Raw genomic sequence first — 27,385 nt, forward strand, 5'->3', positions numbered from 1 at the left:
TGAATCTAGTTGTGGTTTGTGAGCTCTGGTTTAAGGAAGGGGTAGGCAATCTTTGCATGGGTTAGGTGGAGGATGGTGGTGGCCGCTACATATTTCTATGTAGTTTACAATTTTGTTAGTTTTGTGAACTCAGCCAATTGTTGTTGAGTTCACAAAATCATGGCTTGGCTTAGCTTAGTCAAATCAAACGATGGCCCTGTTCGATATTGTAAACGCAACCTAATATTTGCCTATAGCTGAGCCGGGCAGCTCCGATGTTTTCCACTGAAGTCTTTCCACAAATCCTTTTACAGAAACTCATTCTAGTCTTTCGCATGGATACCCCTTAGTCCTCGCCAAGGTACTCTCTCAGCCTCGACGGACCTCAGCACGTCAAAGCGGCCTGAGGCATAACCAACCAGCACCAGGACCTCTGGGGGAGCCGCGCCTCATCTTCTCCCGGGGTGCCCTGCCCTGCCCCGCCCACAGCAGAGTGAAGCGCTCCCTTGAAGTGCGGCGTTGCGCTCGCCGTGCAGACTCTCGCTTTCGGCTGCAGTTGGCAGGTCCCGCGGTCTCGGCTTGGGAGCAGCGCGTGCCGGCTGGTCTTGTTTCGGCGTCTGGTGTGGGTTAAGTGCCGGAGGAAGCACAATGCGACAGCCTGGACAGACGAAGCGATAATAGCCAGGCGATCTCGCTTGGAAACGGCTGTTTGCTCGACGGCGTTTAATGCGCTCTTTATTTCTTTTGCCTGGAAAAACAAGAGTCCAGTTTAGGGTCGGTTTGAAGGCTGCCGAGGAAGAGGGAAAGGAGCGAGAAAAGAGCAGGCGAGCTATGGGGCGAGAGGTGGCTTTGTCCCGTTTTCCTCTTTGGGACTAGCTTACAAAAAAGAGGAAGGTGGAAGGAAAGCTCCCCGGGCGTTTCGAGACTCCAGGTGCTGAGAAGACCTGGGCGCACGTGGCAACGGCAAGTCAGCCAAGCGAAATTGGACGCGTTGCAAATATTAACCGCATTTCGATTTGTGATTTATTTATTTTTGACCGCGTTTTTGCTCCCGGAATTTGCTGCAAGTTGAGAAGCTTGCAATCTGGATTTCATGGAGCGGGGAGTCTTGATACTGATTGGACTTACATTTCTCTCGAGCGCAGGTAAAATGCAAGGAAAAATAACTAACCAAATAAATAAATAAAAAGTTGCGTGTGAGAAAGAAGAGATGCCTGATGATTTCTGATCCATTTCTTGACAGCGGCTTTCTGTTTTAGCCGCGCGAAAGAAAGGGTGCTTTTTCACCGCGGGCCTAGGCAAGTTGCCTTGCAATTTGGTTGCCCCGAATACGGGCTCGCTGTTACTGCCTGGAAAATGGGCATCAGAATGCAATCGTACAAGACAATTGCACGTAAATAAAGTTGTTTCGGGCCTCGGAGAAATCGAGAAAGCAATACAGTTCTTTAAAAAACAATTACATAATTATAACAATTTAAACGTTTTTGAAGCATATAAAAAGGCAAGATGCTGTATTGGACAGAGAGTTTGTAACTTCCGAAATCACACTTCTAAAGCCTTTGGTTAAATTTTTGAAAGCATTTTAGTTAGTCAACTTTGTTAAGGTTATCTTTTATCCCCAACCGTTAATGCTAGTCCAAAGGAAATATGCAGAAATATTTTTTGTTTTTGTTTTACACATCAAGGGAAAATATATTTTTCTCTTGACCTATGGAACAAAACAAAAGGTGTTCTGCCTTGAGTAAGAGAGTTGGACTAGAAGACCTCTGAGGTCCCTTCTAGCCCTATGATTCTATAATACTTATTTCTATCAAGGAAAAAAAAGATCCCTTCTTTATAAAGTGTTATGTTGCTGATATTATATTTGGTGGCCAAATGTGTGCATTTGGTTCTGAAGAAAAGAGAATCCAATTTCTTTTGCTAAGAGTTGTGATGGTGGAGAGGCAGACTCTGAAACTGGCACCTGAAAATCTTAAAATAAGAACTAGCCAGCAGCCCAGAGATGATAAAAACAGTCTTGGGTGGAATTTGGAGGTGAGAGCCCTGGTAGGCCTTGCAGGCTTGTTATGACAGTATCTATCTAGAGTGCTTTCAGGATGGAAAAGCAAAATACATTTCTAGCTGAGTTTGTTTGAATGAAACAATTGCTTCCAGGACTCTGGGTTGGAGTTCTCAAGAGCCTGTTGAATTGTGTCTGGAAGCCTCTTAGTTGCTTTTTGAAACATAGGATTATGCTTTTGTGGAACCAGGCTGGCTTTGATCTCATTTGAAATCCACCCTTTTAAAGGATGCTTAAAATGCTGGGGTTTCAAGATGTTTTCTCATCAGCTACCTCTTTGAGCTCCATTACTATAGTTGAAACAGCCTTTACATAAATCTTTGCAAATTGCAAATGCCTCTTCAAATTACAGACCACCTGTCTGACAGTAGCAAACACATTTGATGCCGTTCTTCTCTAGTATGTAAATTGTTTCTCTCCCTTTACTAATCTGCATTTTGTTATATATGCTACCATGTTTCCCCAAAAATAAGACCGTCTTATATTTTTTTGAACCCTGAAATAAGCGCTTGGCCTTATTGTCATGCGCTCAAAAGCCCGATTGGGCTTATTATCAGGGGATGTCTTATTTTGGGGGAAACAGGGTAACAGTTTTGAGAAAAACAAGTTTTGTTAAGTTTATCAAAGAGGCAGTCCTGGAACCAGCGAAATCTGGGGGCTGGGCAGGGGACAGAATGTATCTGCCCTCAGTGTGGAAGGGATTGCCACTCTCAAATTGGCCTTTTTAGTTACACTAAATGCTGTTTCCAGAGCACGATACCAGAGTCTTTTGAGACTGAAGGATGTCAATAAGTTTATCCCAATAGTACTGTTTTATTAGCCATGCTGATATTTTTTTTATTGCTGCATTATAATTAACTTTCTGTTTTGCATTTCTCTTTCTTGATCTCTTCCCCAGCTTTCATTCATTACTGTGAACTTGAGCTGGGGGGCTTCTGAATGGTTTCTGTTTAAATGTTGCCTGGCGATTTGTCACAGTTGTAATTCTAGAAGTTGAGAAAAAGAAATCCAAACCTGATACCACTTACTTTCAAGATGTGGCACTGGGGGTTTTGTTGTAGGACTTGACTGTTTTGTTAGGAACAGTTTCTATCTAATTTGGCCTCTTTTTTCCCCACTCCCACTTCCCCCCTCCACAATTTGCAGGTTTCTCGCTACCCACCTCTCATCCCCTGTTGCTTCCTAGTGCGAGCAGGAGTAACAGCACAGGGCTGAGGTTTCTGGGGCTCTCAGAGAGAGTCAGCAAAGGAACCAGCACAGAACCCAGAAAGCTGAATTCAGCTACCAGCTCCAAACTGGACAACGTGGCTGACCTGGGGGAGGTCCACCACAGAGCCAAACGCTGTACTTGCTACACCTACAAAGATAAAGAGTGTGTTTACTACTGCCACTTGGATATCATCTGGATCAACACCCCAGAGTGAGTGGGGGCATAGTGCCTCTTTAGGGAGCTGGGGTAAACGGATAGGTTGGTATTTCAAGTGGGAAAAGGATCTGGGGTGCTTTCTTTTCCTCAGATAGAAGTTAATTCTGTCTCACTTAAGCACTTATGTAAGTTTATGTAAGTTTCTGTTTCCAGGGGAAGTATATTCCTAAATTCCAGATGCTGGAAGAGAAATACTTTCTGGAGAAGTGAAATTGGTTAATATTGTATGAAAAAGACTGGGCTTAATAGAAGCTTATTGCTATTTATTGGGTTTAGGTAAAAGTAAAAGTTCCCCTCACACATATGTGCTAGTCGTTCCCAATTCTAGGGGGCGGTGCTCATCTCCGTTTCAAAGCCGAAGAGCCAACGCTGTCCGAAGACGTCTCCATAGTCATATGGCCAGCGTGACTAAATGCCAAAAGTGCATGGAATGCTGTTATCTTCCCACCAAAGGTGGTGCCTGTTTCTACTTGCATTTTTAATGTGCTTTCGAACTTCTAGGTTGGCAGAAGCTGGGATAAGTAATGGGAACTCACCCTGTTACGCAGCACTAGGGATTCAAACTGCTGAACTGCCGACCTTTCAATCGACAAACTCAGCGTCTTAGCCACTGAGCCACCGCATCCCTTTTATTTATTGGGTTTATGTTCCACCTTTTCTATAGAAGCTTAAGGAGGCATTTATATATATATATATATGACCCAAATATATTGGTAATCGATTGAATCAAATGATTCTAGTCCAGTGATGGAGAACCTTTGGGGCTTAGTGGTTTTGCTGACCTGATGGCACCCCCACATCCCCAAACAAAAGAGAAACAACCCTATTTGATAGATGCCTAGAATACTCTTCACAAAATCCCTACAGACCTCCTCTGCTCTATTTAGGGCTACTGGCTGGCTATCTGAGGAAGTGATAGAATAGTAAAATATGTTTTACTGCCTTTAACCCCATGTGGAAAATATCAATAAAAATTTTGACCCATCTTTGTTGTCCAGCAGCATTTCTGATATTTCATCTATGAGTTCCTCACAGAACCAAAGGGGCTCCCTGGGATCCAGACCCAGAGAGCGGCCCACAGAAGCCATCATTGGACTCTCAATCCAGGCAGCAGAAAATAATCATTTGTTCAGCGACCGTTCAAAGTTCGGATGGTGCTGAAAAAATGGACATATGACTGGTCCTCTCACCACTATTGCATTATCTCTGGGGTCACATGATCAAAATTTGGGCACTTAGGAATCAGTGGACATTTATGACAAAGTATCTTAATGATCTCTCTCTCCCATCTCTGCTCCTTTGGCCATCCTGCACAGAAGGTGGTGATGAAGAGGCCTTTGACCTTAATAGGTCTTTCTTGTACTTCTTTCTCCTCATCATCCTGGAGGAATGGTGGCACCAGGAGCTCTCTTTGCTGCTGGACTTGTCCCAGGCTCTCACCTCAACTGTGAGAGGATAAATAAAGTAGGAGGAAAGTCTGCTGTATTGTTTACTAGATTATTTAGGATTGTCTGTGTACTTGATTTAATGTTTTTAGTTGTTTTATGTTCTTTCCAGTTCTCTGTGCTCAGATTCCACTGGAATTTATATTAATACAGCCTGCTCTTCTCTTTAAATGACTAATCTATTTGTAAGACTTTTTCACAAACTGCATTTTAGCACCTACTTTTAAAAATGTAACAATGCCAGCAATTTGCAAATATGACTCTTGTGTAAGTCTTGTGTAAGCCAGGACTGGCTGCAGCATCATCCATGGCTACCTTGCGTAACATGTGGCCAATGCATTCTTTACTCATTGGTTAGGAATATATAACATGGTTAATTAAATTAGCAGTAATATTTGTCTGAAGTGCTAAATTCATTAGTGTTAATTCTTACTAGGTGTGGGTTTTTTTGTAAAAAAAAATATAGTTTAGGGTGTTCTGCAAATTCAGCCATTTGCTTAGTTTGTTTCAAAGGTGTAGGCAAACTCAGATAACGGGTTTACTTTATTAACCAGGTTAGCCACATGTGAATGCAACTGTTGATGGTTCAATCTAAGATACATTAGGGGATAAGAGCCAGGATGTGGTTTCTGCACTACAGTTATGCTATGCACATATTCTTCAGTGTTTGGTGGAATTTGATGACATTATGCCTCAAAATCCTGAGAAGCTGTGCAGTTTAACCCATAACTTAGGGGAGCTGTTTGGCCTCAGCCTAAATTCACTTTACTTATTTATATCTTGACTTTATTATTTTTATAAATAGCTTAAGGCAGTGAATATATCTAATACTCCTTCCTCCTATTTTCCCCACAACAACCTTGTTAAGTGAGAGAGTGTGATTGGCCCAAGGATACCTAGGTGATTTTATACCTAAGGCTCATGGTCTTTTGGTTTCTAGCCTGATGCCTTAACCGTCAGACCAAACTGACATCTCATCAACACAGATTAGATAAATTGAACCATATCAGTGAGGATTCCGATATTGAAAAATCAGGCCAAAATCAGTCAGAAGCTGATTGTGTCCTTTGAGTCTCAATGTATCCTTTGAGACTCAGAGTTATTGCTATAGCAATAACAATAGCAATATAGTAGCCACCCTATAATTCTGCATGTTTATATATGGGGCCGCTGGGAAAATGAGACAATTCCCCAGTTCAGATTTCTCCTCTACTAGAATCTCTTAGTACATCCTGCCATTTACTTGGCAGAGGGTAAGGGCAGGGGTGGAGAATGTGCACAAAGCATTTGAAGTGTTTAAAATGCAGAATAACCGGGAAATTGACATCTGCTGTCTTTGAGGTGATTTGAAATTCAGCTCCCATAATTTCCAGGCACTGCATCCTGCATGTGTACTTTATAATCCAAGGACTGCTAGGGACAAGAAATTGGAGGTGGCTCTGCAAAGTGATGCTGCTGATATTACTCCTGGTAGGAGCAAATGCAGCTGATAGCTTCAAGGCAGCTATTATTCACTGCAGACAGTGAGGCTGTAAGTAATTGTACTACTGCTGAAAGCCATATGAAAATAATAATAAAGGATGCCTATAAGGCTAACAAGTTAATATTCCCATTGTAGGCTAGATTCTTCAAAACGGTTTTTCTTTAAGGCCTCAAAAGTATTCCTTCTGCCTTCTTTTAAAAATCTAGAATTTTTTTGAGATCTCTTAGCTTTTGTTGATTTATGAGACATAACCTGTCCTTTGTTCAGAAACACAAGGAAAGTGTGTTTCAGAAAGTTTGTTTCAAAAGACTACAAAAGTCTTCTGGAACAAACCTGTGAAGTAGGTTGACTTAGAGAAAGTAACTTTCTCAAAGTCACCCAAGAATCTTACAGGATTGGGAAGAGTCTAGAACTTGGGTTCTCCCCTACCTTCACCCCTAGAACATTGTTGACTTTCAAAAAAGTTTTATATCCTGCTTTCCCTCTGGGAGGTCCCAGTTTGGTATAGTGGTTCAGGCATGGGGTTAGAAACTGGGAGAACAGGAGTTTTTGTCCTGCCTGAGGCACAAAGCCTGTTGCCTGACCTTGGGCCAGTTATTCTCTCAGCTCTAGGAAGGAGGCAGTGGCAAACTTCTGAAAAAAATTTGCTAAGAAAACTGCAGGGTTATGTCAGGGTTCAACACTGACCTGATGGCACACACGAGAAAAATAGAGAAAAAGAAAGAAAAAGAAAGGGGTGGGGAGAGAGAGAGAGAGAGAAGGAAGGAAGGAAGGAAGGAAGGAAGGAAGGAAGGAAGAAAAAAGAAAGAAAGAAAGAAAGAAAGAAAGAAAGAAAGACAGACTCTTTCTAGGAGCTCATGGTGGCCATTGAGCACTCCTTTCTTGCATTCTCCACCATCACCAGAAAAACAGCCCTATGAGCCAAGTTGGGCAGAGAAAGAGTGACTGATTAAAAAGTTTTCATTCATGGCTGAGGTGGGGTTTGATCCTGTGTTTTGTCACTCTTAATCCAATACCTTACCCAGATATTATATAATATCAGCCACTTGACTTTGCCTGAAGCTATGCAACAACTTGCCAGGGATTGAGGGTGAGGTGGACCACAGGTTAGGACTCAAAGACTGCTACAGGATTTGCGACCTAGGCCCAAGTAGTTATTACCAGACACAATGAGTCCTAAACAAACATATTTTATTAGAACAGCTGAGACTTACTTCATCCTCAATTTAGTCCAGATTAATTCCAAAACAAATCCTTTAGAAAAAGTCCTTTGGCCTTATCACAAACCTTTGTCTTCTTTGGCACCCTGCCAAAGGCTTTTCTTGACAAAGCCCCACGAAGTTCAGAAACAAGAGACACCGACTAGAAACAATTGTAGCAACGTTGCTTTCCTACAAAGAGCCCAAGAGCCATTGCCTTATGGGAGGGGCCAATCATCTCCTGGCCTTACTCTCTGTTATGTTCGGGCAATGAAGAGGCAGGAGACGGTAAAAGTGACAACAGCTCTTTGGTTTATTGTGATCCCAGCAAAAACCAACAGGCAAAACCCCTCTTTAAATAGTATTTTGGCTGAGGCATCAGCCAATCAGCAACATGCAATTTCCCGCCCAAATTTCCCTCCTGAAATTCAAATACATTACACTCTTCCCCTCCCAGAACACATTGTACCATATTTACATAGTTTTTTTGCATATATTTGTATGTTATTTTTCCACGTAGTCACGCAGGTAGACAGGGCGTCTCCTAACTCTTTCTGACCTGCGCAATTCATTCCCTGGGAGTGAGTCGAGCTGGTCGGAGGGACTGTTTGTTCCTCCCAGCTCCTCCTCTGCGCCCTCTGGCCCTGGATTATTGGCAGAGTCGTCCCTGCTGTCCTCTGGAGGAGCCGGTTGGCGTTGCTGGACTTCTTCAGACTCAGCTAAGTCCTCCGATCGCCTCGGGGTTGAGTTAGCTGTTGGTTCAAATATTGGGTAGTCAGGGTCTGGCTGTTTGGTTTCTGGATTGTTTTGTATTCTTTTTCGTAATTGATCTATGTGGCGTCTCCACACTCGGCCATCCCCCATGTCCACTATGTATGACTTTGGGCCCGTCACTCCTACAATTGTTCCCTTTAGCCACGCTGGGCCCTCACTATAGTTATGTGCCCATACCGGGTCACCTGTTGTCATTGTTCTGGTTCTTTCCCTTGTGTTTTGGTACCCATCAGGGGAGTATGTTGGGTTTAACCGATCTAGGGGGCACTGGAGTCTTCTACCCATTAGTAACTCCGATGGGCTGCGGCCAGTGGTCACACAGGGGGTACTATGTTGGACTGCCAGGAAGGTGTCAATTTTAGATTGCCAATCTCCTGGGCTAATTCTAGATAGCGCTTCCTTGGCACTGCGTACGAAACGTTCTGCACCGGGTGGAAAGGCGCCGAGAGGACATGTCGGATGCCCTCTTCTGTCAAGTACCCCTCAAACTGGGTGGCCGTGAATTGTGGGCCATTATCGGACACCAGAGTGTCAGGCAACCCGTGTGTCACAAATAGATGCCTCAATACGGTGATTACAGCTTCCGCTGTTGTGGTTTTCATGATTAAAATTTCTAACCACTTCGACTAGGCATCTACCACAATTAAGAAGGTCTGCCCATGGAACGGCCCGGCAAAATCTATATGGATCCTGGACCAAAGACCTTGGGGTTTCTCCCAATCCCTTATGGGGGCTGTTGGGGGTAGTGGCCTTGATTCTTGACATGCTTGGCATTTCCCTACCCGGTCGCTAATGTCTTTATCCATTTGTGGCCACCACACGTAACTCCTCGCTAGGCTCTTCATCCTCACAATCCCTGGGTGGCCCACATGCAATAGTTCCAACACATGCCCTCGTAATTTCTCCGGAATAACCACCCTATTCCCCCCATAACAAACAACCCCCTTGTACCGACAGTTCCGAATGCTTTTTTGTAAATTCTTTGAAACGATCCCCCAGTGCAGTGGGCCATCCCCTCTGCACCCAACCGATCACAGTTCTTATGACAATGTCTTTGCAAGATGCCCTAGTCACTTCCGCAGATGTGACTGGGCCAGAGTCCAAAGAGTCGATTAACAAGACGGGCGTCCCTGGGGTCGGGTCTTCGATAGTCTCTGGCAATGGTCATCTACTTAAAGTGTCCGCATGTCCCAAATCTTTGCCCGGTCGGTGAGACAGTTTGTACGAATATGCTGCCAGGAAAATAGTCCAACGGATCAGTCTGGGTGATAATGCAACCGGTGTTGGGTGGTCCCCCGCCAAGAGTCCCAATAAAGGTCTGTGGTCTGTGACTATTTCAAATTGCCGCCCAAACAGGTATTCGTGGAATTTTTTAACCCCAGAAACTATAGCCAGGGCTTCCCGGTCTAGTTGGCTATAGTTCCTTTCTGCTGCGGACATCGTGCAGGAAAAATATGCGATAGGGGCTTCTGAACCGTTCGGTAACCTGTGGCTGAGGACAGCCTCTACCCCATAGGGTGATGCATCACAAACTAGTACTAGTGGCAATGTCCCATTGTACTGAATCAGAAGGCTATCGCTGGATAAGAGATTCTTAACTCCTTCAAATGCCTTAGCCTCAACCCTGCCCCAAGTCCAAACAGCTTTTTTCGCTAGCAGCTTATGTAGCGGTTCGGCTACCGTTGCCTTATTTTTTAAAAATACCGCACAGAAATTTACAAGCCCCAAAAATGCTTGTAATTCTGTTTTGTTTTTTGGGGTTGGGGCCTTTCTAATGGCTCGCACTTTGCTCTCCGTTGGGTGGATGCCTTCCTTATCTATCTGGTAACCCAAAAATTCTACAGATTCAACTCCTATCTGGCATTTGTTGAGTTTAACCTTAAGCCCCGCAGACCTGAAAATGCCTAAAACCTTCCGCAATTTGACCCCTAATTCTTCCAAGTTTTCTGCCGATACCAGTACATCGTCGAAATATGGGACTACTCCCGGTAGACCTTGTAGGAGCCGCTCCATTAGGTTTTGGAATAACCCGGGGGCTACACTAACTCCGAATTGAAGTCGAGTGCATTTAAAAGCGCCCCAATGTGTGACAATCGTCTGCGCTTCGGCCGTTTCGCCGTCAACTGGTAATTGTTGGTAGGCTTGGGCCAGATCGAGTTTGGCAAAAACCTGTCCTTGTCCTAACGAGTGCGACAAATGTTGCACTACGGGAACGGGGTAAGCACTCTTTTGCAATGCTTTGTTAAGCGTTGCCTTATAGTCAGCGCAAATCCGGACTAATCCGTCCGGTTTGACTGGGGTCACTATTGGTGTCTCCCATTTTGCATGGTCGATGGGGACTAGTATTCCCTGGCTTACTAATTTGTCTAGTTCCCTGTCAATCTTGGGTTTTAGGGCAAACGGGACCCTCCTAGCTTTTAACCTAATGGGAGCCACCTGGGGGTCCAAATTGAATGAAATGGGGGTCCCCACGTACTTGCCCAGGCAGTCTTGGAAAACGTCCTCGAATTCGTCCTTCAGATTGACTCCGCTTCTGTGAACCCCGGTTACTTCCATGCCCACGGCTCTGAACCAGTCCAGACCTAGCAAACTGGGCAGGTTTCCATCTACGATGGTGATCGGCAGGGTTTTCTTGAATTGTCCATATTTCACTCTGACGGACGTGACTCCTCGAACAGGGATTCGGTTCCCCTGGTAGTCTTGCACTCTCAGCTTTTGGGGTTGCAGCTGGCGTTTCGCGACGTTTGGCAGGTCCCTTGCGATTGTGTCCCAAGACATAATCGTGATTGATGAGCCGGTATCCACCTCCATTTTATACTGCACTCCTTCGATGTGTGTCTTGGTGAATATTTTCTTCTCTAGCTGTGTCGATGAGTGGCCCACTCTCACAGTGGTCTGATTCAACTTCGCACCCTTTTTGAACTGACCAATCCCTGGCCGCTTCGCGGATCCGGCGCCCTGTTGATTGGCCGGTTTGAATCTTGGGCGGGAAGGTTGAGAGGCTCGGCAGGCCTGAGCTATGTGTCCTTTTTTTTCACACCGCCGACAAATTGCGTCTTTGAACCTGCAATTCTGTCGTTGGTGTTGGCCTCCGCAACTCACGCGCTCATCCCGGTTGCCTCTCTCCGGCCTCTTCCTCTTCTTCACCGTCCGATTCGGCCTGGATTTCTTCACTGTGGACTGGCGTTGCTTTCGCCGCGGCATTTGGCGTGTTCGGGTTTTGTAAGGTTTCCCCCGCTTTGGTGGACATCTCATGTGCCCTGGCCTCATCCAGGGCTATCGCCAAGGTTAGGTTGCTTTTCGACAGCAGCCGCCTCTGTAGTCGGATGTCCCTGACCCCACAAATGAGCTGTTCTAATAAAGAGTCCTCCAAGTCTCTATACTCACAGTGGTTTGCAGCTTTCCTTAACGCGGCCATGTACACGCTTATCGATTCGCCCTCTCGCTGAACTCTTTGCCTCAACTCGAACCGTTGTACAAACTTCGATGGCACCGGCGCGTAGTGTGCTCATAGTGTCTGTAGCATTTGCCATGGCACCGACTGTACCGGCGTTGGTTCCGACAGCGATTCGGCGGTATCGAAGACTTCTGGCCCACAGTGGCTCAGGAAGTAGACTCGCTTCCGATTATCCGATACTCCTTGCAGTTCGTTAGCTTCGAGGAAACACTCGAAACGAGCCATGTACGACCCCCATTTCTCCTTGGCTGGGTCGAATGGCGCTGGCGGCATATAGCTAGACATCGCTATGTATCCGCCCTTGATACTGGCTGGGTTTGAAGTTACGTTGCTCCTTCAGCTCTTTTCCTACTCTCACTGTCTTCAATATCCCACCTTCATCGCCAATGTTATGTTCGGGCAATGAAGAGGCAGGAGACGGTACAAGTGACAACAGCTCTTTGGTTTATTGTGATCCCAGCAAAAACCAACAGGCAAAACCCCTCTTTAAATAGTATTTTGGCTGAGGCATCAGCCAATTAGCAACGTGCAATTTCCCGCCCAAATTTCCCTCCTGAAATTCAAATACATTACACACTCGAGTTGTCCTTTTTGCTTCAGCTGCTCTTGCCTTCTGGCAGCTTTTCGCATGCATGCACTAGGAACAGGCTCCTCCTTTTCCTCTGCCTCTCTGCTGTCCGCCTCTGGAGGCTCCGGAATCTGCGCATCACTCCCAGATGGCCCTGGCCCCATCTCTGCCTCCCATGCAGAGCCCTCGTCTGGGCCTTCCTCTGACTCCAGGACTGGCCCATTGTCCTCCCCAGCCTCCTCACTGTCCGACTCTACTGCCAGCTCTGCAGGCTGCTGGTGGACCACAACACTTATATTCACGTTAGCTTCCCTCTTTTCTTTTTGCCATGGTTCAGTGTTTCCCTGAATATCTCCTATTATTCCTAAATACCATCTATCCCTCATTTTCCCTGAAAATACTGAAGATATGTGGCCAAAAATACTGTATATAGGGCGTACCAGGCTCATAAATAGGAATGTTTCACAGCATTTAATACAAAGTGTTCTTTGCTATGCTAGGCCTTGCTAGATCTCATTTGTTGTTCACAGGGCTAGATGCTAACTGCTTTGGGGAGGGCAGACTGCAAATCTTTCAGTTGCAAAGTTTGAAGATTCTTACAAACCATAAGGACAAAGTCTTGTTTAGCAGTTGTCACTCAGGTCAACATGTTTGATTAGCATTGTTTACAATGGCTCTTTGCAATAATTTGGCGTAGGTCTGCACTTCTCTTGTTAAGTCCTAATAGATACTGGAAGTAATTGGTTAATTTTCTCATGTCTTTATTTGCCTAAGAGATCTGTTAATATTTGAGTGACTTAATGAATTATCTTGTTTAAAAAATGTAAATCTGATAGTCTGAAGACTGCAGCAAACAGCTGAAACTTGCTGATCAATTTAAATCACTAAATTAAGATTGAAAATTGGGATTTTATTTTCCAATATCAGGTGACAATTATAGGATTTGAATACTTAGAAAGCCTGCAGTGATCCATTCTATCAGGTCCATTTCTGTATTCAATATCATATGGATTCTGCACCGCAGAACTGAATATCCATTGGTAGTCTACAAATATGGTTGGAACTGGTGTCTTATCTATTAAAGCTGTGCAGTGCTTCACAAGAACCTCAAAGCTTGCAGAAGTGTGAAGTTATAACTCTACAATTGTGTTGCAGTTGTTCTTTGATCCATTTAAAAAAGGTGGAGCTGTTCTTAAGAGTCACAGACAGATGATACATTTGTATCACTGCATGTGCTGAAACACTTTTTCAGGATCATATTTGAAATGCTTCATAGCCCTACAATTGAATGTGTAGATAAATTTAAGCTTCCATTAAAATATAACAATGGAGCAGGAAGATATCCTGGGGAGAAGAGATCCTACAAATAACCCATATATATGTCATTCAGAGCTTAAAGGTGATAATCAGCACCTTGAAAGCACCTGAAAGCACTGAAAATCTCCAGTGTTGGAGCACCCACAACTTCTAAAGGCAAATTGTTCTACTGATTAATTGTTCTAAGTGTCAGTAAATTTCTCCTTTGTTCTCAGTTGCTTCTCTCCTTGATTAGTTTTTATTCATTGCTTTTTGTTCTGCCTTCAGGTGCTTTGGTTAATCCCCCCTCTTATTTGTGGCAGCTCCTCAGATATTGGAACACTGCTACCATGTCACCCCTAGTCCTTTTATCATTAAACTAGACGTACACAATTGCTATAAGCATTCTTCATATGTTTTAATGTCCAGTCCCCTAATCATCTCTGTTGCTTTTTCAGCACTCTTTCTAGAGTCTCAAAATCTTTTTAAAGTTGTGTTGACCAAAACTGGATGCAATATTCCAAGCATGGTCTTACTAAGGCATTATAAAATGGTACTAATACTTCATGTGATCTTGATTCTATCCCTCTGTTAATGCAGCCTAGGACTGTTTTGACTTTTTTGGCAGCTGCAGCACACTGCTGGTTTATATTTAAGTGATTGTTCACTAAGACGCCAAGATTCCTCTCGTAGTTACTCTTATTGAGCCAGGTACCACCTATTCTGTACCTGTGCATTTCGTTTTGCTTGCCTAAATGTAGAACCTTACTTTTCTCCTCATTAAATTTGCTTTTGTTAGATGGGGCCCAGTGTTTTGGTCTCTTGAGATCCTTCTGTATCTTGAGTCTATTTCTGGAGGGTTGGCTATTCCTGTCAGCTTGGTCTTATTTGCAAATTTGATGAGTTCCCCTTCTATCCTCTCATCTAAATCATTGATGATGATATTGAAGAGTACTGGGCCTAAGATAGAGTCTTGGGGTACCCCATTGCATATTTTCCTCCATGTACTGTAGATGCAGTTCCATTAACACATTGAGTCAGCCAGTTACGAATCCATCTGGTGGAGATGCTGTCGATCCCAGATTTTTCTATCTTATCAAGTACTAGGTCGTGGTCTACTTTATCAAATACCTTACTGAAGTCCAGGTAAATTATATCTACAGCATTTCTCTAGTCTGGTAATTTTGTCACAGTTTCAAAAAAATGCAGTAACATTCATCTTGCATGATCTGTTTTGACAAACAGATGTTGGCTTCTGGTTATAACTTCGTTTGCCTTCATGTATTTGATGTCAGGCGGATAGGTCTGTAGTTTCCTGGACCCATTTTTTCCTCCTTTTTTGAAGATGGGAACCATATCAGCCCTTTTACAGTCTTCTGGTAGTTCCCCAGTACTCCAGTATTTTTGAAAGATATAGTTCAGTAGTTCTGAGATCATGTCTGCCAGTTCTTCAGAACCCTGGGGCGTAATCCATCTGGTCCTGGTGATTTGAATTCATCTAAAGTGGATCAGGTATTTTCTTACCATTTTCCTGCTTATTTTGACTTGCATTCTTATTCTTCATTTTATAGTATTTTTTTTTGATAGGTTGGACTGTTTTTTCCTTTTGTGTTAAGACAAATGCAAAAAATGAGTTAAGCATTCTTCCTGCTGCAGTGCTCGTCGCCTTCTTGCCATTTTCGTCCATAATGGACCAATTGTTTTCTTGACTTTTTTCTTTTTTTTTAAATGTTGGAAGAAGCTTCTTCTTCTTTTTTTTTTGACTTTTGTCACAAGCCCTAGTTCATCATTCTGAATTAAGTTCAACATGGTTGTGCCATTTGAAGAATGCTGTTCTTGCCTGTACCTTACACCCTGTGTTGGTCTGTTTCTGAGGCTTCTCTGCATTGGTTCCATCATGGGTCCTACCTAGTAGCACATAACTTCATTAGATAAATCCAGATATTTGTCTTTTTTTTGGGAAATTATTTCTGAATATACAATTTATAAACTATGTATGTCCTTGGGCTTTTCCTCATGAAGAAGATATTCACCAGTCCTTAAGCTGCTAAAAATTAGTTAGCATAAAAGTTGCTCCCAACTAGTGATCTCTATCAGGCTGTAGGTATGTTGCTATCAAACTATGTTATTTATGGTGTATGTGACCAGTATCATGAATTCTTTCCTTCCAGCTAAATGTGGTCAGCCAGCAAGAAAAACTGCACCTTGCATTCTCTACATGTGGGCTGGGGCCAGGGAAGAGGTCATCTTTGACAGGGGAAGTGACTGATAGGTTTCTCTATAGGTTAAAATTTGTTCTAGTTTAACACAAGTATGTTTGCTCAGTTACATTTGAAGGAAGCCTGAGTATCAATTGATATCTTTAATAGCCCTAAATCTGTCTTCCCAAAAAAAGCACTATTATTCTGGAATAATATTAAGTCCACATGACAAAGCAGCCTGAACAATAGCTGAGATCTGAGCTGACATCCAGGAAGAATTGGACTATAAGGCAGCAGTACTTCAACATGCAAATCCCCTCCCCCATTGCTTCCCCTGGATAGTTGTGGTCAGGTTTATACAGGTCTTCAAACTGGAGAATGGCTCAGAGTCCTGGTGATACAGGTAGAGATGCTTCTTTGAAAGAATGGACTTGGAAAGTAATGTCTCATAGCTGGAGAAAGAGGACATGACATTGCTAGCATAATCTGACACAGAGTTGAGGCTGATCACATCTCTTAGGGTCACCTGACACCTGGATTGTTTGGTGAAATACATACATTGCACCCATAGTGAAACTGCTATATGGCAAACACTGTTTTAACACTGGAACACCTAAGAAGGATCTTGGTAATAAAAAGAATGCTAGAAAAAACATTCCTAGGGTATATTTGTAGGGGAAGGGCACATTAATTTGATCTATTTAAAGGTTCTGATAAGCAACTTTTAAATAAATGTAAGACTCTTATATTAGCCATTGCTTTTTGTGAAAAAGAATTAGTCATATAATACACATATGACAATGTCATGCATTGCATACTTCAACACAGTGAGCTTGATACTCTACCGACATGCCAAATAAAAGTTAAATTGGTTACTTCTTATAGTTATACCTGTAGCTGACTTGATGCCTGTATAAAATATTTTTTACTTGAGGGAAGCCTCCATTAATGCCTAAAAATTGTAAATATACTCATTATATTTTTCTATAAGCATAGGCATTTAAGTAATTTTTATTACAGATAGTCCTCACTTAGTGACCATAATTGAGACAGGCAAGTCAGTCATTAAACAAAGTGGTCAGTAAGTGAAACAGCAATTGTGCTTATACTTCAGCTTTCCTTTGCTTTACAGACCTGAGAAAGTAACAAATGACTCATAAAATCACTGTTGTGACTGCAAATGGTTGCTAAGAAATACCACTGCTATGTTTTAATCAACTATTTTTGTTTGATTTTATTGTTTCCATTAATTGATTTCTATCAATGTTAGCATGATGACGTACAGTATAGTATTAGTTATTACCTCATGTCTTCAATCACAACATTAACTTACCAAAGATGTGTTGCAACTGATAAATACTTGTAAGTCAGCTGATAATTGAGCTGTTTCTCCAAATGTTTAGGGCTTCATCTGTCATAAATAGCAGCTAGTATGAGCAAAGCAGGAAAATACTGGGTTGTAATCCAAAATATCTGGAGGGTCAGTGGAACCCACAAAATGCATGGTGGCTAACAAACTGGAAACATCAAAAGATGAGTATACAAATTTTGGGATGTTGTGTGCATTAGTGGTCAGTAGTTGTGATCGCTAAATGCTAGTTCCAACTGCGGAAGCATCATGCTTGAGAAGATGTTATTGTGCTTCTGTCATGTGATTGATTCTTCTGATGAATCTTATGTTCTGCTTGCCCCAAACTAGTAGCCTCCACTTGTGTTGGACAATAAGTCTTGTTCTCAAAGTCAGCCAGACATATTGGCTAAGGATAATATAAATTGCAGTTGAAGTCCAACATATCTGGAGAAATTCAGATAGGGGAAGAATCTTCCAAATCTGTGCAACAGATTTGCATAGACCGTTAAAGACCTTGGAGTTTTCATATCAAATGATCTAAGTGCCAAAGCCCACTGCAACTACATCGCAAAAAAAAGGCTCTAAGAGTTGTAAACTTAATCTTGTGTAGCTTCTTCTCCAGAAACACTACACTACTAACCAGAGCATATAAAACATTCACTAGACCAATTCTTGAATACAGCTCGCCTGTCTGGAACCCACACCTCATTTCGGACATTAATACAATTGAGCGTGTCCAGAAATATTTTACAAGAAGAATTCTCCAATCCTCTGATTACAACAAAATACCTTATGCCAACAGACTTGAAATCCTGGGTTTAGAAAATTTAGAACTCCGCCACCTTCGACATGACCTGAGTTTAACTAATAGAATCATCTGTTACAACGTCCTTCCTGTTGAAGAGTACTTCAGCTTCAATCACAACAATACACGAGCACACAATAGATTTAAGCTTAATGTGAACCGCTCCAGTCTTGATTGCAGAAAATATGACTTCAGTAACAGAGTTGTTAATGCTTGGAATACACTACCTGACTCTGTGGTCTCTGCCCAAAATCCCCAAAGTTTTAACCAAAAATTATCTACTATTGACCTCACCCCATTCCTAAGAGGTCTGTAAGGGGCGTGCATAAGAGCACCAGCATGCCTACCGTTCCTGTCCTAATGTTCCCTTTGATTGTATCCAATTTCATATAGTTATTACATACTTATGATTATATATATGCTTATATATTGTATAGTTATTTCATGCTTATGCTTATATATACTGTTGTGACAAATAAAATAAATAAATAGATAAACAAACAAACAAACAAACAAATAAATAAACAAACAGCAGTGGAATGTTCCAGTTACAGACTAATGTGTTAGGTGGAAGATACCATGGTGAAAACGTAATATTGTGACAGATGGATGGATAGAGAGAGGGGGAGACAGAGAAAAAGAGGGAGGGAGGGAGGGAAGGAAGGAGAAAGAGAGAGGGGAAGAGGGAGGGAGAGAGAGAATGGACAACTATGGTAACTATATTGATCCTTGCATTTTTAATCAATATTTAATTCAATTTCCAAAGAACTTTGCAAATCTGGTTAACAGAAACATATATAAGAATGTAAGTGTATTTTCCCATGCCATTTCCCTAAATGATGACATTTTTTTGTTTGCAACTTTCCATAATGAATACTTTTTTTGTTGACAGCTTTGAAGGTTGGAACAATATTGTAAAATCTGGAGAATTGCATTCTTGGAAGTATAGTACTGCTGATTTTCAAACAGTCTCTCTTTTTGAAGTATGGGTATTAGTGCAATTTGTTATGAAATAATTATAAAAGATGTTTTTTATTTATTTATTTTTTATTTATTTATTTTTGTCACAACATCATATAAAAAGGATTATATAGTATATAAACATATATATACTAGTTCAGTAGGAATTCAGCTGTCTTGGAAAGTGTTCAGTTATTCCAGTTTACACATAGTCAAATATCAATGGAAACATTAAATTACAACCTTTCTAACATAAATTGCATTGGCAGTTCTTTGTGAACTTGTAGTATTCTTTTTTCCATATATTTAAAAAAAGCAGTAAAGTGAAAGTCAATACACTGGGAACAAGAGAACTCCCATCTAATGTTTTAAGCATTAGCTTTTGCAAATTATAATACATTGAAGCAAAGGTTTTACCATTTTTTTCCTCATAGAATAAAAATAGAATAGAATTAATGTCAGTTTTGTCCATATTCTTTCTTCCTATCCTACTTAGTTATTTCAACAGTTTTGTTATGTGTAACTTACAGATGAAGCCATATTGCTTTTCAGGCTATAACTAATCTTTATGTGTTTGACAGTTAGAAATCCTTGGAGAAGAAACTAGATTTTTTTCATAACATGACAATTTCAAAAATTATTCCTGAAGAAAGATTCTTTTAAAATGTGTAATATTTTTTATTTTTCAAGTGAATTTCTGGATAAACTACCATATACCATCTTATCATATATATGCAAATAAAAACCCAGCTGCAAATAGGCTGAGATTCAATTTTTTAATTAAAATACCTTAAAAAATGCACCACTCATAGATAACTGACCCTCAAAAATTTTATATCTTTTAATTTTCATAATTGACTTATCCATTGGTGACACTTTATTCATGGTATTTGGGCTAAAAATCTGAAGGTCTCCTTTTGTGTATGGGCTTATGTTCAAGTATATATGGGGCATCCAGGTAGTTTTTAAAAAGAGAATACTTTTAAAAGTATAAGCCCATCCACAGATAAACTGAACCCAATTTTTGGAATCTATTTTGGCATCTAAAATTCAACAAGAATATATGGTATATTTCTTTATTTCTTTGTTATATTTATAACCTCCTTTTAATTCAGAAGCTCAAAGTGGCGTACATAGAATTCCTTTCTCCCTGTTGTTTCCCACGCCAATCATTTGGTAAGACAGGTTGGCAGAGAAAATAAGCATTTGTATCTTAGAGTAATCTTGAACCTTGGTCTCTCCAAATTTCCAGTGCCACTTCAACCAAATTCAACCATTAGACAATGCTGTCTTTTAGTCTGAGAAAGCTGACTGGCCCAGGGTCACTCAAGGAATTTCTGTGCCTGCGAGTTAACTTGAATCTCAGCCTTTCAGGTGCCATTTTAACACCTTAATCATGACATCCACTTTGTCTGGAGCTCTGCAGCAATTTGCTTGGAGTCTCTTGGGTTTTGTAGAGCTGAGGAATAATCATCAACCAGGAATTCCGCTAGCTACAGAATTTGCCCTTCCCTTCTTTAACCCCTCTGCAAATTTGTGTTCCATTCTGTTCCTTTTGCCATGATTCTGTACTACCACAGGCTTCACAATTCCTACCAAATGCAGTCTATTCTATATTTACTTGCCAATGTGAGCAGAGGCCATACAGCCTGAATATACCAGACCTATAGCCCAACACTTACCGAGGGCAACAGGCTTATAATGGAATGCCTCATCACTTATATCAGGGGTCTTCAACCTTGGCAACTTTAAGACTTGTGGACTTCAGCTGGCTGAGGAACTCTGGGAGTTGAAGTCCACAAGTCTTAAAATTGCCAAGGTTGGAGACCCCTGACTTACATTGAACAAAGTGTTCTCTGGATCCTGTCTTGTGAAGGATCGATTTAATCCTGGATTTTTCCAATATAAGTACCATTTCAACACTGTAACAGCCACTACATTGTATTTGTTCTGTATGATTTTTGTGTTTGCAAGTGTTGCTATATTCAAGTCAGTCCAAAAGAGCTAACTTTTTCCCTTTTCCACATAGAAACTACTAATCTGCTGAGAATGTGAACTGTCTCTGATTGGAAAGACAGAATATGGAAGTATCTCTTGGAGATTCTATTGGATCATGGATGACAATAATATGTAGGAATCTGCTAGGATCTATCTTTTGGGCTCAAAATATTTATACTACCCATATATATAATACCAAGCAGTGATTTTAAAAAATCAATTACCTCGTAAGAACCCCCCCACCTAAGTATTTGAATAGATGTGAGTTCTATATTTCACTGAGAAAAATAAAATATTCTATTTGGAAAAAGTAAATGACCAGAGTTGCAGATACATGTGATATTGTTGCTAAATGGCAGATACCTTGAAGATTAGTCATTGTTTGGAATGGACTGCTTCCCTTGTGTATTTTACATTTTGTAACATGTATTCAGCATCTCTTTCTCCCCCCTCCCTCTTCCTTCCTCACCATATCTCCATCCAGGTTTGTTCTCTTTTCTCTTCATATATAGCTACCCTTTTACTTATCTTTCTTATTGTCAGCCATTTTTAAACTTCTCTTTTGCCAAATGGGAAGAAGAAGAAGACAATGTGTGTACATGCTTGGGTATTTCTGTGATTTATACACAAATATACAAATAAGAAAATGTACATGTCCCACAATAATGTTGCAGGATCCAATCTGGGTCGGTCACTGGGGCCAGAGGTTTTATCTTCTGAGCTTTCAGACTCATGTTTGAGCTCATCTTCAGGGAACTTCTCTCTAGGCACCTTCTCTCTGGCTAGAAAGAAGTTCCCTGAAGATAGGCTCCAGCACGAGTCCAAAAGTTCGGAAGAAAAAAACCTCTGGTCCTGGTGACCAATCCAGATAAGATCCTGGTTTATTCTTACTTTGAGAGAATGTTAGTACATACGTGTAGGGGATCAATTGGCTTTATAAACAGGGCACCTTATTTTTTATGAACTTTTAATTAAGTAATTACTTTAGCTAATATTCATATTTTTGTCTTGGTGTTGTCTGTAGCTTCTGGCAGATATAAATATATATACACACACATATACAAACATATGTATGTGTATACCTTTAATGAGGGAAATCTCCAAGACTACTTTCAGCTGGAATTGATGCTCCTAAGTTGGATTGACAAAACTGGGAAAATAAGGATTGGCCAAAATGTTTATAATACTTTTTGGTTTAGTCTTCCTTTCTGGGAGGGGATGATTATCTTAAATTTAGAGCTTTCTTTCCTTCATCTAAATTCAGTAACTCTCAGCATTTTAGTGCTGCCAGAAAGGAATGGTAGCTATAGGTTTCTGCCCTTTAGCAACTTTGCTGCAATTCTAATAGGGAAAGAATACCGTACCATACCATACCATACCATACCATACCATACCATACCATACCATACCATACCATACCATACTATACTATACTATTTTTTTTTATTTGTCACAACAGTATATATAATCATAAGCATGAAATAACTATACGAATTGTATACATCAAAGGGAACATTAGGACAGGAAGGGTAGGCACGCTGGTGCTCTTATGCACACCCTTACAGACCTCTTAGGAATGGGGTGAGGTCAATAGTAGATAGTCTTTGGTTAAAGCTTTGGGGATTTTGAGAAGAGACCACAGAGTCAGGTAGTGCATTCCAGGCATTAACAACTCTGTTACTGAAGTCATATTTTCTGCAATCAAGACTGGAACGGTTCACATTAAGCTTAAATCTATTGTGTGCTCGTGTATTGTTGCGATTGAAGCTGAAGTAGTCTTCAATAGGAAGGACATTGTAACAGATGATTCTATGAGTTAAACTCAGGTCATGTCGAAGGTGGTGGAGTTCTAAATTTTCTAAACCCAGGTTTGGTGGCATAAGGTATTTTGTTGTAATCAGAGGAGTGGAGAACTCTTCTTGTAAAATATTTCTGGACACGCTCAATTGTATTTATGTCAGAAATGAGGTGTGGGTTCCAGACAGGCGAGCTGTATTCAATAATTGGTCTAGCAAATGTTTTATATGCTCTGGTTAATAATGTAATCTTTCTGGAGAAGAAGCTACGCAAGATTAAGTTTACAACTCTTAGTGCCTTTTTTGCGATGTAGTTGCAGTGGGCTTTGGCACTATACTATACTATACGGGCAACATTGCTTTTGTGTGTGTGAGTGCATACACAACACACACTCACTCTCTTTCATACTGTAAAGACACTTAGCAACAAGAATTAGGCAAAGTGTGTTCTTGGAAAAATGCTAGATGCGTCTTCACAATAGAATATGATGCCTACATAATTGCAAGTCAATTTTGTGGTGAATTAAGGGTGAGATTAAAAAGCAAACTTTATATTGTGCGTTTAGCTCAGGAATTTATTGCAACAAGATGATTAATAGTTGTTAGTTTCTTTTTTTAAAAAAAGTCGAGAAGTCAAAATGGCAATTAAAAATATTGGTAGCCAAAACAAAAGGAACATCTGTTGTGAGAGAGAAGGAAATTGCTATTATCTAATTGGGAAATTAAACTTTACTAATTATATCTGGGAAGTTATTGACCTCTGTAGGATATGTCTGCAGCTGACTGTTGGAGGCGAGTTATTGGCCCCAAAGGATAGGGTGCGCAACTTGGGTGTTCTCCTGGATGAACGGCTGTCGTTTGAAGATCATTTGACGGTCGTCTCCAGGAGGGCCTTCCACCAGGTTTGCCTGGTTCGGCAGTTGCGCCCCTTCCTTGATCGGGATGCCTTGTGCACAGTCACTCATGCTCTCGTTACCTCCCGCTTGGATTATTGTAATGCTCTCTACATGGGGCTCCCCTTGAGGTGCACCCGGAGGCTTCAGTTAGTCCAGAATGCAGCTGCGCGGGTGATAGAGGGAGCTTCACGTAGCTCCCGTGTAACACCACTCCTGCACAGACTGCACTGGCTACCTGTGGTCTTTCGGGTGCACTTTAAGGTTTTGGTTACTACCTTTAAAGCGCTCCATGGCTTAGGGCCTGGGTACTTATGGGACCGCCTGCTGTTACCTCATGCCTCCCACCGACCCGTACGCTCACACAGAGAGGGACTTCTCAGGGTGCCGTCCGCCAAGCAATGTTGGCTGGCGGCCCCCAGGGGAAGATCCTTCTCTGTGGGGGCTCCTACCCTCTGGAACGAACTTCCCCCGGGTTTACGCCAAATACCTGACCTTCGGACCTTCCGCCACGAATTGAAAACACATTTATTTATTCACGCGGGGCTGGCTTAAATTTTATTGGTTTTAAATTTTTATTATTAATTTTTAATGGGTTTTTAGTTTTATATGTTTTAAAGTTTTTAGGCCAATAATGTAATAAGTTTTTTAATTCGTATTTTAATTGTATATTGCACTGTTTGTTTTACCTTTGGCTGTACACCGCCCTGAGTCCTTCGGGAGAAGGGCGGTATAAAAATCGAATAAATAATAATAATAATAATAATAACAACAACAACAACTATTATTATTATTATTATTATTATTATTATTATTATTATTATTATTATTATTATTATTATTATTATTATTATTATTATTATTATTAGAAAATTATTCCAAGATCCTCCTGTGTTGCTATTGATGTTTTTTCTTTTTCAGGCAAGCCAAATCATACTGAGTTGTTCATTAGAAGCCATGCTATACTTATGATGCTATTAGAAGATAACATAATTCATATCAGCATTTAATGACATTACAAAGGTTGTGACATTATAACCCACCTCATTTCTATTGTTGCCTGTGTAGTAAGGGTAACCGTAAGTGTAGTACATTGCCAACCCAATATCACAAAAGGAATCTAAATAACAGCTGCCCAGCTGACTTCTGGCCAGATTCACAGAAGCTGTAATACTCATTTTAAGTCAATGGGAAGAAATGTGCCTCACCCGCTTTCCTCTGAGAGTCTTTAACCAGTTGAATCATAGACTAAAAATATTTTTAATGCCAAGATCCCACTGACCTGGTTGAAAAGTGAAAAATACCTGGTCTATTTCCTTAGCCTAGTGCCTAAAAAGTCTTTGGCAGAAGAATTTGTGAGTTGAAAGAGTTTCTGGTGTGATAAATTTCTATGTGGTGTTTTAAATTATATTATATAAATTATATTATAATTTGCTTTGACTGTGACCAGAAAAAACATGACTACTAATTGTAATATGGGTGGAAAAAGCTTAAATACCATCTTCAAAAGCATTATTCTGTCCATCCACAAACCTGATTTTTTTGTTCATCCATACACTTCTTATAATCGCTCTGGAATAATTAGTAGCTTGATGGACTTATTTTTAGTGATGTTTCACAGTTGGCCAACTCCTGGATTCTAAGGCAGCATTGTTCCATCACGCATCTGCACATGCAAAAAAAGTTGATATCACAGTGAAGCAGTATGCTTAATGACAGGTTGTCTCAAACCTACACCAATTGAGAAAATATATCCTCTAGCTGGCATTGCCCCACCTAAAATCAGGAGATAAGTAGCAGCAGATGGCAAGAGAACTAAGCAAGAGAATGATCCTCAAGAACCTCTGAATGGACATGTACCCCAAGCCCGCACACACACACACACACATTTATATTATTTATATTTATATTTTAATTAATGTTTTATTTGCAGTTTTCCTTTCACACCATACATATTTTGTGGATAGTGTATTGACTGAGTCAATGTCCTTTTCAAACAATGTTAACAATAATAATACAAATAAATATGCATAATCCTAATCTTCCAACTTTAACAATGCCATTCTCTCTTTATAATTCTTTGTCATTTTCTTCCATTAATTCATTTAAATCTAAATAACATTTCTTTGCACTATGTATTTGTTATCCCCTACTAAGTCACTAATATTTAATGTTTTAAATTTCATAATTTACCATATTTTCAATATCCCAAATGTCTAAGGCCAAATATTATCAAAATGTAATCAATCCTGGGATTATATCTTAAAGTCCCCACAATTTCTAATCCTTAAAAATTTGAATTCACAATATATTTTAATAAACGGTTAATATTAATAATACAATTAGATTACCTAATCCTAAACTTCCACCATCTAACCTTAGCTTATTTTTAATTATAATAAATTCTATTATATGCTACTATTTTCCCTATTTGTATTCTCTACTTTTTCATTTTATTAATATATTTTATCACTATCCATCATCTCTTAACCTTTTTGAAGTTCCATCATTTGTTGACTTTTTAATCACCCTTATATTTCTCCCTCTTGGAATCTTATAACTTTTTTTTGATATTTTTATACCCACTGAGTATTTTCTTTGAGTTGCCCTTTGTCTCTTTTTGCTGTATCATTTGAGCACCCATCCATAAATCTTTATTTTTTTGGGGGGGGGATTCTTTTTTTTTTTCTAGACCTTTCTCTTTTTTGAAGAGATTTTCCTTTTTTTCTCTATTCCATTATAAACTTTTAAGGAATTATCTATTTTATTCCTATTTATCCTTTCTCTTCATTATCTTTGTCTTGTTGCATCTCATTTTGACTTTTCTCTTCCACTACTTCTAATTCACTCCTCTGAATACAACAAAATACCTTATGCCACCAGACTTGAAATCTTGAATTTACAAAACTTAGAACTCCGCCACCTTCGACAAGACCTGTGTTTAACTCATAGAATCATTTATTGCAATGTCCTTCCTGTTGAAGACTACTTCAGCTTTAATCATAACAATACAAGAGCAAACAATAGATTTAAACTCAATGTTAACCGTTTCAATCTTGATTGTAGAAAATATGACTTTTGTAACAGAGTTATTAGTGCTTGGAACACATTACCTGACTCTGTGGTCTCTTCTCATAATCCCAAAAGCTTTAACCAAAAACTCTCTACTATTGACCTCACCCCATTCCTAAGAGGACTATAAGGGGCCTGCATAAGAGCACAAAGGTGCCTACCGTTCCTGTCCTATTGTTTCCTTTCATTATATCCAATTAATATGGTTATTACATATTTATGCTCATATATATGCTTATATATTATATAGTTATTTTCATGCTTATGCTTATATATACTGTTGTGACAAATAAAAATAAATAAATAAAATAAAAATAAAATATTTTCTCATCTATTTTCTGAATATCATGTTCATCTTTTTCCCCCCAGTTGTTGAGTGGCTTTTACACTCATTTCTTTATCTTTAGACAATCCGCTTGTCGCTTTATTGTTCTTTATAGTTTCATGAATGCTTTTGAGCATCAAAATTATTTCTTCATATCCCTCTATTATCCCAATAATCCATTCTGTAACAATTTAATGAAAATTACTCAGTATACCTCTATTGTTCCAACATCTCAATATTTAAAAACTCCAACAGAGCCAATTAATAATCTTTAGTCAATCCCATAGTTATACCTCCA

The 27,385-nt window shown here is 40.3% G+C and overlaps 1 protein-coding gene across 4 annotated transcripts in view; it reads left to right on the forward strand.

The window, feature by feature from the left end:
- Positions 1-451: 451 nt before the first annotated feature.
- The window catches only part of EDN3 (endothelin 3), a 49,153-nt gene continuing 22,219 nt past the window's right edge, over positions 452-27,385 (forward strand). For 2 of the 4 annotated variants that reach the window (XM_058174793.1, XM_058174794.1), the window contains exons 1-2: positions 456-1,124; positions 3,185-3,458. In XM_058174793.1, coding sequence (XP_058030776.1) covers positions 1,073-1,124; positions 3,185-3,458 — 326 coding nt within the window. In that variant the 5' untranslated portion in view covers positions 456-1,072. Of the gene's footprint in view, positions 1,125-3,184; positions 3,459-27,385 lie in introns of all 4 variants that reach the window. The other 2 variants (XM_058174795.1, XM_058174792.1) reach the window with 2 other exon arrangements.

Source organism: Ahaetulla prasina, chromosome 3, assembly GCF_028640845.1.
Source record: "Ahaetulla prasina isolate Xishuangbanna chromosome 3, ASM2864084v1, whole genome shotgun sequence".
Taxonomy (NCBI): domain Eukaryota; kingdom Metazoa; phylum Chordata; class Lepidosauria; order Squamata; family Colubridae; genus Ahaetulla; species Ahaetulla prasina.